General features: G+C 58.0%; 1 protein-coding gene across 3 annotated transcripts; it reads left to right on the top strand.

Moving 5' to 3' along the window:
- The first annotated feature begins 1,532 nt into the window (after positions 1 to 1,532).
- Positions 1,533 to 15,734, top strand: SLC9A5 (solute carrier family 9 member A5). 3 transcript variants are annotated; one of them, XM_054269396.1, is made up of 16 exons: positions 1,533 to 1,666; positions 6,546 to 6,848; positions 7,505 to 7,668; positions 7,942 to 8,020; positions 8,725 to 8,902; positions 9,024 to 9,244; positions 9,430 to 9,632; positions 10,150 to 10,239; positions 10,368 to 10,438; positions 11,109 to 11,238; positions 11,703 to 11,791; positions 11,929 to 12,055; positions 12,166 to 12,336; positions 12,900 to 12,969; positions 13,125 to 13,256; positions 13,628 to 15,734. In XM_054269396.1, the coding sequence occupies exons 1-16, from the start codon at positions 1,534 to 1,536 to the stop codon at positions 14,092 to 14,094; spliced, it is 2,628 nt and encodes an 875-aa protein (XP_054125371.1). In that variant the 5' UTR covers position 1,533; the 3' UTR covers positions 14,095 to 15,734. The 3 variants fall into 3 exon arrangements, with proteins under 3 accessions (XP_054125371.1, XP_054125370.1, XP_054125372.1); XM_054269395.1 differs by having other exon boundaries at positions 13,122 to 13,256; XM_054269397.1 differs by lacking the exon at positions 1,533 to 1,666 and having other exon boundaries at positions 6,584 to 6,717; positions 13,122 to 13,256.
- Positions 15,735 to 15,958: the final 224 nt, after the last annotated feature.

Genomic DNA, 15,958 nt, shown 5'->3' with positions numbered 1-15,958 from the left:
CCCTCCCGCGGGCCATCCGGGAAGGATGCTCCGGGCTCTGGGGGGCTCCACTGGAACGCTCTGGCACCAGAGGTTTCCAGGATGGATGCTCCAGGCTCTGGGGGGCTCCGTCAGGGCCCCGGTATCCAGGATCTCCAGACCCCAGGTTGCTCTGGCGTTAGGGGTGCTCCAGGCCCTGTGGAGCACCGCTGGGATGCTCCAGGGTGCTCCAGGCCCCATGAGGCTCCAGGCTGCTCCAGGGGACCAGGTGGGTCGGGTCACCCCAGGTGAACAGGAGCACAGATGGGCAGCTGGGCTCCATCTCCCCGTCCTGGGGTAGGGGGGAAGCAGCACAGGACGAGCTTCCTGGATCCAGGGGTGTTGTGGTGCCACTCTGGAAGTGGGGCATACTGAGCTCAAACTGCCAAGCAAAGCTTGTGTAAAACCCATTTTATTTTCTTTTTGACAGATTACCTGGACAATTACCAGATGTGATGGAGTGGTGGGCAGAGAGCTTTCCCCTTGCTCCTGCCTCCAGCCTGCGTTCCCCAGGTTCCCCAGCCGTCGGCTTCTCCTGGCAAACATTTGCAGCACATTTGTACCCAGGCAGAGAGACGAGAGAAGGTGATGCCACCGAGGCTCTCAGGGGAGTGTCCTGTGGCCCATTCCTACCTGGCCAGAGGGCTCAGGCTGGCACTCAGCACCTGAGAGTGCCCATGCCACAGGCACTACCAGCCAGAGGTCTCACTCTGGCTGAGGTGTCCTGTCCTGTCCTGCAGGGACACAGCTCAGAGCTGGCTCTCCATGGAGCACTCTGCCAGCGTCCCTTCTTGCCCCCTGCCCAGCATCCCACCTCTCTGGGCTGCTTGGGCACAGCTCACTGCCCACCCAGGACATGGAGTGTGAATCTCCTGGATCGGGAGCCTCAGGGATGGGGGGTGGGAGATGGGGCCCCTCCCAGGGCAAGGTGGATGGCCTAATCAGCATCTAGGAGATTTTAGGAGTATCTGAGAGGGGCTGAGGAGGGAAAGGGGAGACAGAAATTTTCGGGGCCTCCCATGTGTGTTCCCGGGCTGGTGCTCAGGCAGCACCTGGGGCAGGGGTGGATGGTTTCAGCTGGGAAGGGGCCGGCTGGGAGGAGGGAGGGGGATTTGGTGGGTGCGTGAGGACTAAGCCAGGCTGGGGAGACTCGGACAAAGCAGAGGCACGGGGGGAGGGCACGGGGGATAGGGCGGTGCAGGTGGCACCGGGACAGCTGCAGAGAGAACTGACAGGGGACTCGCATGGGGCACGGGGCTGCGGGAGTGTGCAGATGAGCTGGGATGGAGGGGGAGGGATGCAAGGGGTGAGTAGACGTGTGCTGGGCTCCGGGGCGGGCGCTAAGGCCCGGGGCCGTACCGGGGCGCCGAGGTGCGGGGCGGGCCGGTGCCGCTCGGGGCGGGGCCCGTGGCGTGGGGCCCGGGGGCCGTCCCGGCGCATCCCCACGTGCGCGTGACGCGGGCGGGGGCCGGGACCGGGGCCGCGGCGGAGCGGAGCGGCGGGAGCGGCGGGGCCATGCAGCCCCCGGCGGCCTCCCCCGGCCCCGCCGCCCCGGCGGGAGCCGAGCTGCTGCGCTGGCAGTGGCGGGAGGTGCAGGCGCCCTGCCTGGTAGCCGCCTGGATCCTGGTAGCCAGCCTGGCCAAGATCGGTGAGTGTCCCCGCGTCCCCACCAGCTCCGGTCCCCCGGGAGCAGACGTGCCCACCCCCGGGCGGGCAGGGGGGATGCGGCATCCCCGGCGGGCGCGGGGGCACCCGGGACGAGCGGTGTCACCGCACGCCGGGACACGGGTCATGGGGACAAACCCGGCTGGTCGCCGCTCCCGGCTGGATTGCGGAGGTCGCGGACCACGCCACATCCTCCGTGCCCTGCCGTGGGATGATGCGCGGCGGCGGGGTTAAGGCACCACCCGAAGGAAAGGGTGGGGGCCCGGGCTGTTTTTTCCTGCGAGGGAGGGATGGATGGATAAATGGGTGGGCACAGAGGATGGAGGGTTCATGAGAAGAGAAGCCCCAAAGGATGTCCCGTGTTCCCAAGGGCTGGCACAGCACCTGCCGCCGGCAGGTCTGGAAGCCATTGTTCTCGCACAGCCCCGGGAGAGGCTCGGTGGGGCCGGTGCGGGCAGGATGTGCCCCGTGGGCCTGGGGATGGCAGGTGCCTGCAGCCTCCTCCAGTGGGTCACTCCGGATTGGGCTGGCCTCGGACCCTTGTGCTCCCCAGCACAGAACCACGGAGCTGGGGGAGGCTGTGCTGTGAAAGGCTGTGTGGGAAGGCACAATGAGGATCTGTGTGAGCTGTGCAGGGCTGGGCTCCCCACCAGCATCCGGGGTGCTGGGGAGGGGACACCCGTGCGTGGGTGCCAGGCAGGGGTACCCAGAGGGCTGGTCCCCCACAGTGGCCCTGCCTGCTGTGCTGTGCCCTGGGGATGAGATCGTGACCTTGAGCCAGGTTCTCTCCTTAGAGACCCCATTGTGGGCACAGACCCTGTGGTGAGGGTGCAGACATCCTCTGAGTTTTGAGTTGGATCAAGAAATGTGGGTTCAGAGTTTGCAGGGGAATCTCTGATGAGCCAGGGATGTGCAGCAGCACTCGTTACACAGGAGACAGCTACAGCTGTGACCACCAGCTGGCCTCTTCCTGTCCCAGCATCACTGTGGATCTTCCGTTCCTCTCCTTCCTTGCCTTCTTGCAAGAGAGACCTAAAGCCTCGCGAGGAATGAATTGAAAGGTATCATGAGTTTAAAAATACAGCACTCTGCTGTAGCTGTGCCACCTCCAGCTGCCGAGTGCGTCCCTCCTACCTGCAGAAGATCAGAGAGAATATTCCTTTCCCTGGCTGTTATTTTCTTCTCTCCAGCCTCTCCCCAGAGCTGCTCCCTGTGCAGCTTTCCATTGATGTGCTCCCCTCAGCCACCCTGATTTTGTGCAGGGGGGCCTGAGTTGGGATCATTCCCAAATCCCCACTTTCTTCCAGGCCTGAGGCTGATGGCCACTCTCCTTCTCTGTCTGTGAGACACAGCCCTGATGGCTCTGAGCTGCCAGGTTTCGTGTACCCAGTGGGTCCAATGGATCCTCGGAGCCTGGAGCCAATAGCGACACCCAGACCTGGGGCAGCACCCTGCCATGGGTGTCCCCAGAGATGGCACCTGCCGTCCCCAGGGTGCACAGGAGTCCAGAGGAGATGAAGCAGGGGTGGAGGATTTTGGGGAGCAGAGAGGGCAGTGCCAGCTGTGCCAGCTGTGCACGCTGGGCGCAGGCTGGTGCAGAGGATCTGCTGCGGTTGCGGTTCTGGGCTGCCAGCTCACAGCCCTGTGACTGGAGGGGAGGAAGCGGCCCCACGCCCGGGTGATGGGGAAATGACACTGTGGGCTCTGTTCTCAGAGGCAGTCACGATGCTGGGGTGACCCAAGCCAGCAAACACCCGGGGCAGGGAAAAACTGGCTTGGATGTTGCCTTCCTGCACAGCGAGGCATCATCTGGGCTTTGCTGCCTTTTCCATGCACAGTCAGAGCACAGGATGGGGAGCACAGAGGTGATGAGCATTGCCCCAGACATTCTCCTTACACATAGCTGCCCCACAGGCAGGAGTTTGCCAGCAGAGAGTTGTTTTTCTATTCAGCACCATTGCAACCATCTCTCCTCACACCATCACCTGTGCCCCCAGCTGCTCATGTCTTGGTTTAGGTGTTCTGCCATTTCCCAAGCTCTGGAGGAGCAGAGGAGGTTTTGGCCCTGAGTTGTCTTAATGGCAAATGCTTCATTATGCCCGAGTATGGATTATGTCTCTGAAGTTAATTCACATGTGGCTAAGTTACTGTTGCTGTGGGAACCTTTAGTGCTGAAATCCTTGACTAGTGTGTATAAAATTAGAGCTTGTTCAGTCTGTCCCCACTGGCTGCTCTCTGTGACACATGGGAGCTCATGTGCTGCCATTTCCTGGGGAGGCTGGCAGCTCTCCCCATCAGCCAGCAGATTTTTGGACAAGCATGATCTTTCCCATTGATGCTTCTCCTTTATTTGACCAAGTTTCTGGCTTGGTGAAATCAATCATAGAATAGCTTGAGTTGGAAGGGACTTTAGAGATTATCTTTTTCCAACTGCTCTTCCATGGGCAGAGACACCTTCTGTTAGACCAAGTTGCTCAAAGCCCCATCCAGCCTGGCCTTGAACACTTCCAGGATGGGTGGCAGCCAGGACTCATGTCCCCACAGCATCCCTGCACGCTCTCCTGGGTGCCCCAGCCAGCCAGGACAGCTCCCCAGCACGAGGAATGCAGCTGGGTTGCCGAAGCAGAGAGCAGGGATCTTGGCAATGTTCCTGAGAATGCAGAAAGGGGCTGGACGCCTCGTTCCCTTCTTGAAAACTTCAGAGCTTTGTTCCCGTGGGTGGGAAGCGGCTTCACAGCCTGCGGCAGGCGCTGAGCGAGCGCCATCCATCCACGGTGCCGGCAGCTTGTGCGGGGTGAGCGGGGCTCTGCAGTCACTTGTGTGGTCATTTAGCAGGAATTTGGCCTGGATGAAGCCCAGCCAGCTTTTCCTCAGGCTGTGGGTCTGCTTGGAGGGCTGTGGTGTCCGTGTCACCACATCTCCGGGGCTGTATTGCAGCCCACAGCAGGGAGCAGAGGTGGCTGGGGCTGAGGGGGTGCCCCAGGCTCTGGGGTGTTCAGTGGCAGAGCTGTGGCAGAGGCTTGGTCTGGATGCTCTTTCCTATTGAGGTGCTTGAGGTGGAGCTGCAGATCACGCTGCCCCTGTGCTCACTGCTCTGCCCCTGCTGGCTGCAGCAGTGCTCCTGCTGTATTATGGCAGGGAGCCAGTGCTGGGGCATGGATGGAGCTTGCTGTGCCAAGCAGCAACCTCTTGAGGTCCTCAACTAAAGGAAAAGTGGTCCTTAGCTTGCACATTGGGTGGTGGGTTCAAAGATGTCTCTGGTTGTGAATCACATCTTTGTCATTCAATTATCTCCTCTAATTCAGAGCTCAGCTGTGGTGAAGGAAAGTAAATCACCTAAGAGGTGCTGAGAAGGGAGAAAGGAAGAACATGAGGAGGCCACAGCCTCAGTTCTCTGGCTGTCCACATCTCAGGGACACTGGGACCTGTCCCAGAAGGATAGAGCAGGACCAGGACAGGTTCAGAGGAGAATGACAAGGACATAGACACATGGAAACCTGCTGATGAAGTACTGCCTGTTCCTGGGCTCCTCTCCAGGTCTATGCCACTGGAGACAGCACCCTGGGCTAGGCAGACCTTATGGTCTGTCCATTGCGGTTCCCAAGGAGGGAAGCAGCTGAGTGACCCGGGTTGGTGCATGACCATAGCACAACTCTCCTTCTGGAGGGGCAGCTTGGCACAAGCAATGCGCAGCTTTAGTCCAGCTAAAGGGCTTTAGGGACTGGGTTTTGGGGTTGGCAGCAGGGCTGGGCTTGCAGCCAAGTGATGGCTCAGAGCCTACCCTGATGCCCCTTGTACCTGCTGGTGCACAAGGACAGAGGTGGCTCTCAAAGTGCCCAGAGGAACCCACTCCCCAGGGGATTTCTTCATCTGATGGTGAAGTCATGCAACAGAGCTGGGCTGGATGTCACAACTGACGGCAGAACCTGGTGACAGGGGGACAAAATGACTGTGACCCTCAATAGCCTTTCCCCAAGCAATGCCCTTTTAGAGGGGCACCTTGTGCAAGGAAAGAGAAACCCCCAGGGCTGGGTTTGCCTGCCTGGAAGCTGGACTGATTTGGGATTACACAGGGGGACTGATGTGGGGGCCAAGGGTGCCTGGAGGAATGAATTCCCTGTGCTGGCTGGCATGGCACCTTGGTGGCTGGTGCCTGAGCACAGGCTCACTGCCACATTACTGCTGGATGAACACCAGGGCATCCTCTGTTTGCTTTAGAAAATACATCCTGTTCCACGGCAGCTTAAGATTTGGCCCAAACCTTGCATGGAATAAACTGATTATTCCAAGCATCTCTAAATCTGCAGCTCCCAAGTGCCTGTGCTTTTGCATGCAGGTAGGTTAGCTGGTGCTGGGGGAGGTTGTGCTCAGGCATGGCTTGTGCTGCAGTGGTTTGCATGCTGCTCTGGCTGCTTGCTCAGACGGATGCAAACAAGGTCACCCTGTCACCAGGGCTGAGCATCCTTGTCTCTGAGTGGGGTGACATGTCCCGGTGTACCAGGATTTCTTCACTTGAACAGCAGCCAGCAGTGCTCGTGACACTGTGAACGTGCTCGCTGCCTGCTTTAAACCTTTAAGTGCAGACACCAGAAGCCAAGAAAAGTAAGATGCCTGGCTGATTGGCTTATTGGCTGAGAGGGAGAGGGAAATCCTAAAGAGTCAGGGACCTGAAATCCTGACCTGGGAGGTAGCTGGAAGGTCTTTTGTGCACGTGTGGCCATGAAGCAGCCTTTCCATAGGTGCTCCCCTGTTCTCCTCCCATCCATCCTGCATCACCCAACCCTTCTGTGAAGCCTGTGGATTTGGGATGCTCTGACCATGTGCCTGTTTGGCTGATGCTCTCATTCTTCTTTTTCTTCTAGTTTTCCACCTGTCAAGGAAGGTGACATCCGTGGTCCCAGAGAGCTGCCTTCTCATCCTGCTGGGGCTGGGCCTGGGGGGCATCGTGTTGGCCGTGGCAAAGAAAGCCGAGTACCAGCTGGAGCCCAACATGTTCTTCCTCTTCCTTCTGCCCCCCATCGTCCTGGACTCGGGGTACTTCATGCCCAGCCGGCTGTTCTTTGACAACATTGGCGCCATCCTCACCTACGCAGTGGTGGGCACGCTCTGGAACTCCTTTGCCACCGGCACCGCACTCTGGGGGCTGCACCGCGCCGGGCTCATGGGTGGGTCTGCAGGGCCGCCCAGCTCGGACCACGTCCCCAAAAAATAGGGTGGCAGTGCACAGCAACCCCAATTTCATAGGCCACTGCCTCTCCCTGCTGTGGATTCCTAGGAATTGCAGCACGAGCAGGGTCCTGACACCCTGGGCATGGTGCTCTGGCAGGACGGTCAAGCGTGCAGGGCAGACGGGCCCTGCTTGGCACTGGGCTGACTCATGTCTTTGCTATTTTTGTCTGCTGACCTTGGCTAGCGTTGCTGGCTTGCTGCCATGTTCCCTGTCCTTGGCTGGAGCTACTGGCCCTGCCTGGCCTGGGCAGTGTTTTGAGCTGTCCTGAGCCCTGAGGAGCCCCTTGATGCCTGGGCCGAGGTGTGGGTGCTGAGCCTCCTTTGGTGCCTGCTGGAGGAGCAGTGATGCACCTGGGTGCCAACAGGGACATCCCTCATGCTCCTCTCATGTTGCAGCAAAAAGGCACCGAGTCCCACTTTCCCGGGGCATCCTGGAGGTCTGGGAACACTTTTGGGCTCATCCCATTGCACTCCCAGTTGAGATGCTGCAGCCAAGTCACTGGGATCAGATGAGGGACAGGCTTGTTTCCATCTGGTGAGAGGGGCTCTGGGGTGGCTGGTTTGCCTGACCTTGGTCCTTCTGTCCTAACAGATCCAGGTGTTGAAGCTGGGCTGATGGATTTCCTGCTCTTTGGCAGCCTGATTTCAGCTGTGGACCCTGTGGCAGTCCTGGCTGTCTTTGAGGAGGTCCATGTTAATGAGACCCTCTTCATCATTGTGTTTGGCGAGTCTCTTCTGAATGATGCTGTCACCGTGGTGAGTTGCAGCCTGGGGGACTCTAAGGTTGAGCCAAACATGCCCAAGGTGCTGGAATTCCCCAAGATGGGCAGAGGTGACATCCCTGAGCTGGGGGCAGACCCATGCCGTGCTCTCTTGGCCTTTCCTCTCTCCTGGCCCTGGGAGGCTTTGCTGAAATGAGCTGTTACCTGACAGGTTTGGGGTGGAAAATGCCTCTTCCACAGGATCCTTCCTGCCCCCTCAAGGCAGGGCAATGCCCTGTGTTTCTCAAGGGATTTGCCTTGCCTGCAGGTGCTGTACAAGGTCTTCAACTCTTTTGTGGAGCTGGGCCCAGCGCACATCCACGCCACAGACTACGTGAAGGGGGTAGGTGAGTAATGGCCACACCAGCCCCTCCACCTCCTCCTCTGTTGTGGAAGTGGAGGGGAACAAGCACAGGACCTGTTGTCCTGTGGCGTGGGCACTCAGCATCACAGCTCTGTCACCTCCATGTGTCACATGCTGGCCATCAGCATAGAACTGCAGAACTGTGTGGGCTGGAAGGAACCTTAAAGACCATCTTGTTCCAGCCCCCCCTGCCATGAGCAGGGACACCTTCCAGTAGACCAGGTTGCTCAGAGCTCCCCAGCCTGGCCTTGAACACTTCCAGGGATGGGACAGCCAGTCTGTGCCAGGGCCTCACCACCCTCACAGGGAAGAATTTCTTCCTAATACCCAATTCTAATCCTACCCTCTCTCAGTTTGAAGCCATTCCCCCTTGTCCTGTTATTTCATATCCATGTCAAAAGTCCCTCTCCAGCTCTTTTGGAGTACTCTTCAGCTACTAGAAGGGCTTCTGAGGTCTTCCCAGGATCTTCTCCTGGCTGAACAGCCCCAACTCTATCAGCCTGACCCCACAGCAGAGGTGCTCCAGGAGATGCTTTGGGATCATCCATGGCTTTGTGCTCCATAGGATGCTTTGGAGGGGACCTGGGTGGGAACATGGCGCTTGGTCAGCACAGCATGGCACAGCTGTGGGGCACAGGAGCTGGGTCCATTTCCTTATGGTTCTCATAAGACTTCTCCTCCCTCCAGCCTCCTTCTTTCTGGTGAGCCTGGGGGGCACAGCCGTGGGGCTGCTCTTTGCCTTCCTGCTGGCCCTGATCACGCGGTTCACCAAGCGTGTGCGCATCATCGAGCCGCTCTTCGTCTTCCTGCTGGCCTACGTGGCGTACCTGGCTGCCGAGATGGTCTCGCTCTCCGCCATCCTGGCGTGAGTACTGCCCAGGGGAGCCCAGGAATTGGGGCTGCCGTGCTGAGCAGCAAGAGGCAGTGAGCAGACCCACTCCTCCTCCTGCCATAGGGCCATGCCATCTCCTCCTGCCCCTCTGCAGAGTCACCTTCTGTGGGATCTGCTGCAAGAAGTACGTGGAAGCCAACATCTCCCAGAAATCCCGCACCACAGTCAAGTACACCATGAAGACACTGGCCAGCAGCTCAGAGACCATCATCTTCATGTTTCTGGGCATCTCGGCCGTGGACACCTCCAAGTGGACGTGGGACACAGCACTGGTGCTGGGCACTCTGTTCTTTATCCTGCTCTTCAGAGCCGTGGGTCAGTCTGTCCTGCTGTGCATATGGCTGGTAGCACACAGCCCTTTCCATGCCAGAAAGGGATCTTGCCCAGGAAAGGTTGGGGCACAAGGCCAGCCATGGATCCTGGCTGGGATTTTGTGCTGTGCTGCTGGAGCAGGCAGGGTTCTCCCAGCATTCCAGGCTCTCCTCCTCCTTCTTCCCCAGGTGTTGTTCTCCAAACGTACGTGCTCAACCGCTTCCGCCTCATCCCCCTGGACAGGATCGACCAGGTGGTCATGTCATATGGTGGCCTCCGTGGGGCCGTGGCCTTCGCCCTGGTCATCCTGCTGGACAGGGAAAAGGTGAAAGCCAAGGACTACTTTGTGGCAACGACCATCGTGGTGGTGTTCTTCACTGTCATTGTGCAGGTGAGGATGGGCACTGTGCCCTCCTCCAGTGCTGCTTTCTTGCCCAGAACTGGCTCAGGGACATGTGTTTTGGGAAATTATCTTTTTTCAAGTGACATTTGGTCCTCAGTGCTTTCTGGCACCCCATCCATCAGCAGGTGGGCAGGACCACTATGGGGACTGTTGTGATGGTGGGGCCATGCCCATCTTCTTTTCCCACTGCATTTTGTTCTGGGATTGGCTCCAGGAGCTCCACGAGTGCATGCCTGTCCAGTCTGCTCTCTTTACAAAGCTGCTGATGGGCCCCAGCTCTGGTGTTCGGTGCCCTGGGAAGGGAAGCCACAGGGAGGATGAAAATGAGTCTAGGGGAAGGATGATTGGGAGTGCACACCACGGCACAGGGGTTGGGTTGATAGGGGCATGCGTGGCTGGCACAGCCACTGTCCCCAGTCACTTTGTGCTGCTTCTGCTCCCCATGCCCCAGCCATGCACCCTCTCACCCTCCCAGTCTTCCCCTTGCCTTCTCCTGCCATTCTAGGGCCTCACCATCAAACCCCTGGTGACGTGGCTGAAGGTGAAGCGTAGTGACCACCACAAACCCACGCTCAACGAGGAGCTGCATGAGCATGTAAGTGACAGTGCCAGAGGCTCCCCAGCTCCCCTCACATGTGGGGCTGGGCAAGGACCATGTATGACCTTGGCATCCCCAGGGCACCCACAGCCTTGCCACCACTCACCCTCTTCCCCTCACTCAAGGCCTTTGACCACATCTTGGCAGCGGTGGAGGACATCGTGGGGCACCATGGCTACCACTACTGGCGGGACAAGTGAGTGTCTTAGACAGGATCCTCTGCTGTTAATGAATGGGAGATGCATGCCAGCCACAGGGACATCTTGGGGCTCTCACAAGGGGACGCCTCTGCTGTGGACAGGGCAGCAGGACCAGGAAACCTGTATGTCTGTCCATCAGTCTGGATAGGTACCATCAGATGCTGTTGTGCAGCAGACCAGGATCACAAAAGCATCCCAGAGAGAGGTCAGGCTGGGGATGCTGTGGAGCTGACATTGCTATCCAAAATCATAACTTGGGGTGTCCATGTTGGTGGCAATGGCCCTCTGCCCCCTCATGGATGGAACTGCTCTGGGCACTGAGGAGGGAACAGCCCTGTTCCTGCCTGGGCAGTGTTTATCTGCAGCACAGTGACAGGAAAAGGATGCAAAAAGCCTGTTTCCTGCAGCGGAAGTGCTCCAGCAGGGTGGCCCCAGTCCTACTCCCACTGCCTCACAGACCCAACAGTATCTGGCTTCCCCTTGGGCAGGCTGAAGGGTCCCCATGTCCCCTCCCCTCCTGCTCTCCCTGGCAGCGTGTCCCTGTGCACAGCCAGGTCCTGCGTGCCCAGCCTCCCTTTGCTGTACCTGGGACACTCAGCCTTGTGTGGGTAGATATCCCTGGTACGCCATGGGAGCTGAACTGCCTGTGTCTTCATCTCATGGCAGGTGGGAGCAGTTTGACAAGAAATACCTGAGCCAGCTCCTGATGCGGAAATCTGCCTACAGGCTGCGGGATGAGATCTGGGATGTTTACTACAAGCTGAACATCCGCGATGCCATCAGCTTTGTAGATCAGGTACAGGCAGCAGGATGGCCCTGGCAGGAGAGGTTCCCCTCATGTGCAGCCTCTGGCCAGGCAGTGGGGACCTGTCCATCCCAGCTGGGTCCTTGCTGTCCTGTGTCACTATAGGACACGAAACAACACGAGCACACACACCACTCATGGTGAAGAAAAGGGAAGTTTCTTCCCCTTCTCTCAAGGTGAAGAAAAGGGAAGTTTATTTTCTGACTCCAACATTTATAGTTTTCCAAAAGAGACAGTGGATTGGAGGGTGACAGTGCCACCTCTCTCCAATGACACTGGACAAGCCAACAGTCCATCAAATTCTTCCTCCTCCATAAAAGAATGCAAAATAATAAGTTATTTACAGAAAGCGTGTGAGAAAGTTTGCTACAAAAATGTAAACATCAGAAGGCTTAGAAAATCTTTAAAAATCAGAGCGACAGTCCTGATGCCTGCCTTGTCCTCCCACGTCCCAGGGTGGCCACGTGCACTCGGCTGCCAAGCTGGCGCTGCCCTCCATGCCCAGCCGCACGTCCATGTCAGAGTCATCAGTCACAAACCTCCTGTGAGTACAGCCATCCCTCTGAGCTCCTGGACGGACCCCGTGTGACCTCCCAGCCGCCCTTTTCCCTGGGATGGGTTGCCCCAGGGCTGGCAGGGGGCTGGCCCGGACCCCAGCCCGTCCATGCCCGTGTCCCGCAGGAGGGAGAGCGGGAGCGGGGCGTGCCTGGACCTGCAGGTGATCGACACGGTGCGGAGCCGCCGCGACAAGGAGGACGCTGCCATGCACCACGTGCTGCGGGGGAGCCTCTACAAGCCCCGGCGGCGGGTGAGCGCTCCGGGCACGGCGGGGCTGGCCCCGAGGGGAGCAGGGATGGACCGTGCTCCTCCGCGGGGCCAGCTGCTCACCCTGTGTCTCTTTGCCTCTCCCTCGGCCAGTACAAGGCCAGCTACAGCCGTCACTTCATCTCTCCAGATAAACAAGAGCGCCAAGATAAAGAAATCTTCCGGCAGAACATGAAGAGGCGGCTGGAGACCTTCAAGTCCACAAAGCACAATGTCTGCTCCTCCAAGAGCAAGGCCAGGCTGAAGGAAAAAGGCAGGAAAAAGGCAAGTCCTCCCCAAGCTCCTGTTCTTTTCCTAGCTCTGGGATTTGGCCACCCCGGGATGCAGTAAGAGAGGTCCTTTTGGGGTGTGGGTGAAGTGTTGCAGGGCATCAGCAGCTCCACAGCCAGAGGGGAAAGCAGCTCATCTCTTCTCAGCCCTGTTGATGCTGCATGTGAGCGTGCAGGTGTTGTGTGTCCATGTGTCCGCAGCATGCCATCAGTGCTGTGAGGTGGCTCTTCACTGAGCCTGGAGGAGCCCCAGGTTTGTTTTGAAGAGCACTCAGCATAAAGCAGCCTCAGTGCTGGTGCAGATCCAGGCTCAGAAGTGTGGAACTGCTCCTCAAATTGAGTCTTAGATATCTTCTTTTTTTGGGAGCCTTTTGAAGCCATTGCAGCTGAACAGTTCCTTGTGGGGCCATGAAGATGCAAAGCCTAAGGACTAGAAGCCATCTGCCATGCAGCCAGGGTGGGAATCTGCATGCCCAGTGTTGGCTGGATTGCAGGACCACCTCTTGGGTTTAGGGCTTTGCACAGGGCAGGTCCCAGCCAGTTCCTCTTCTTTCACAGAAGAACATCTCTCTGACCAAAGAGACAGCCAACGGGAAGACTCACAGAAGTGTCCCCTGGCAGGATGCAGGTAAGGCCAGTGGCAGGTGAGGATGGCAGGTCCTGGCAAGGGGACCTGGTGGTGTGGGATGGGAGCACTTGCTGTGCCTGCCCGCTGCCAGCTCGGTGGGATGACAGCACCAGGGTTGTGCTAGCACCAAACCAAGCCCCTCCATCTGCCTGCAGCTCCTGTCCTGGTGATGGTCAGCTCAGAGGAGGAGGAGAGTGATAGCTCGGAGACGGAGAAGGAAGACGATGAGGGGATTGTGTTCGTTGCTCGAGCCACTGATGAGGTCCTGCAGGGAAAGACAACTCCTGGTAGGCACCAGTGCTCCATGAGAGGGCAGCTGACATTGGGTAGCTTATCCTTCCTCTGCCTGTGGAGCAAAGCTGCCATGGCCTGGGAAAAGTCCACAGAGCATGAATGGGAGAATCACTGTCCTCTGGAGGCATGGCAGAGCCTGTCTGTGTCCTGCATCCCCAGGCCAGCACATGGTGTGATTATTGGGGTTGTCCTGCATAGGACATAGGATTATAACCCATAATCCTTGTGGGTCCTTTCCAACTCAGGATATTCTAGGGTTCTCTGGCCATTTGGTAGTGGTTGGTTCTGCAATGTTTGCAGGGTCCAAGGAGAGACTGAGAGCTGTGCAAGCTCCCTCTCACTGTCCCTCCATCTGCATCTCCAGGCAGCCTGGATGTCTGCCCCAGCCCCTGCATCATCCCTCCATCGCCAACCCTGGCAGAGAAGGAGCTGCCATGGAAAGGAGACCAGGCTGACCTGGCAGTTTATGTCTCCTCGGAGACCACCAAGATCGTGCCAGTGGATATGCAGAAGGCGTGGAACCAAAGCATCTCCTCCCTGGAGAGCATCGCCTCCCCCCCAGGCATCGAGAGCGGACCTCAGCACAGGAGGTTTGCCTGCCCTGTGCTGGAGGAGCAGCCCCAGTCTGCAAGCCAGGCGATGCCAGAGCAGAGCTCCTGCTTCCAGTTCCCCAGCCACCTCTCCAAGAGCGGCCGGTCACAGAGTGACAGCAGCCCGGACGGTCCCGAGCAGCAGGAGCTGCAGCCTTTGATGGCCACAGAGGAGCAGGGCAGGGTGCCACCCTCTGCAGAGCCCAGGTGGCTGATGTTCAACAGAGCAGGCCACCTCTGAGGCACCTGTGCATTGGGAAGGGGCTGAGAGCTGCAGACAGGTGATGACCTGGTGACTGCTCTGTCTTGCACTGCAAAGCTTGTGTGTGTCTCCATAAACTCCAGGAGTGGCAGGAGAGCCCAGTACTCCTCCTGGAGCTGTTCTCCAGGGTGTGCTTTGCCCATGCACCTGCTGATGCAAACCTGGTCAATAGTTGGTCTTTGTGCTGCGACAGCAGGTACCAGCCCCTGTCCACCTAGGAAGGCACAGATCCCAAACCTCATTTGTCCTCTCTGGTCCCTACACATCTCTGCAGCTGGGAGGTTGGAGATATTTCTCCCAGGGCTGGGATCCCAAACAGACTTGATCCTGTCATGGCTGTGCTGCCCTGAGGTGGTGGCTGCTGGAAGATGGGCTGTGGCTGCTCACAGGTGTAAGAGTGTGAGCTGGTCTCCAGCCTGTCTGTGAGCAGGAGGTCTCTGGGAAAAGGGCTGGGAGCAGTGCTGGTGCACAAGAGCCCACCCACACCCAGTGACCGAGCCATTGACTGCAAGGTGGCCACAGTGCTGGTTCCTCACAGCATGCGTGGAGCTCAGAGATGGGCTCCTTGCCACGACAGCCCCTTGTTCCCTGGATTTGGGAGGCACCACAGAGGCAAAGCCATGGCTTTCTCAGGACTGGGAGCAGTGCTCCTGGGGTTTGGCTCCAGCAGGAGCTGGGCCAGCAAACCTGTACGCACAGGGACTCCTCCAGCAGCCAACCTGCTGTGCCAGCCTCGCACCTCTCACCTGGATGTGTTCCCAGCAGCTGCAGTGCTCAGCTTTCTGGCTTCACTGGGAGGCAGCTGCCCTGCACAGCATCCTTGGTGTTCGTTCTGCCCACGTCTGAGTCTCCCAGTTGCCTGGGGTGCATCAGCTGGGAGGACTGGTCATGGTGCAAGGAGTGGAGCGAGCAGCAGGTATGAATGTACATCAGGAACAGGGGTGATGGGTGTGACCAGTGTGCATCTTCAAAAGTCTGTCCCCAACAGCTGCATCCCAGCCACCCCTGTTCCCTCCTCAGAGGGTCGTGGGAGCTGGTGGCCCACACGATGACTTATTGCTGGTGTGACCCCAAGGGCCAAGAATTGCACCCCAAGAACTGCTCAGCACACAAAAGAGCACAATGGCTGGGCACTGGTAGAGCAGGAGGGTTGGGAGTCACTCCTCTTTGGGAAAAATGGGACTTGGACTGGGCTGTTAATGCTCCAAAGCAGATAAAAGGCTGCCTTTTCCAGCTCTGTGGGTGTGCTGAGACAGCAGGTGCCAAGGGGACACTTGGATGCACTGGGTGGGTGAGTCCAGTGTGGAGCAGGTGAGCTGGTGGGACTCCCAGCCCTGTCAGCAGGGCTCAGCAGAGGCCCTTCAGCTCTGTACCTGTTCCACTAGATGAGCATGAGGTTTTTAAAAGGTTTTTATATAGTTTTGCATTTCTGGTATGACTTATTCTAGTTTTGATTTCTGATATTGGGCCATACTAAATCTCTAGTTGGGTCAGTGTTTTCTGTAGCCATGGGCACCACAAATGACTCAATACTTAATATATTATTTGCAAGGATATTGTTATAATGTGAAAATATATGCAGAGTATTTTGTAATGTTCAATAAACTGGAGTTGGAGCAGATGTTGTGGTCTGGTCTGTCTGGGAACCTCTGCCCATCCTGGTTCGGTTCTCCTTTGCAGGCACCATGTCCTTGTGCCTCTCCATTCTTCTCCACCCGAGGCCCCAGCCCCCCTCTCTTGATGTGCCTGACTGGATTTCCTGGTTTCCATAAAGTTTGTGGAAAATGTGAAATTCTTTCCAAAGCGCTGCATGCCTGCAGCCGTTGTTAGGCTGTGCAGAGGG

The sequence above is a fragment of the Melozone crissalis genome, unplaced genomic scaffold, assembly GCF_028551555.1.
Source record: "Melozone crissalis strain CALT ecotype California unplaced genomic scaffold, PUWL_Pcris_2 ptg000007l_1, whole genome shotgun sequence".
In the NCBI taxonomy this organism is placed as follows: Eukaryota; Metazoa; Chordata; class Aves; order Passeriformes; family Passerellidae; genus Melozone; species Melozone crissalis.
The sequence above is the reverse complement of the archived record's forward strand: the minus strand, read 5'-3'. Positions and strand labels throughout refer to the sequence as shown.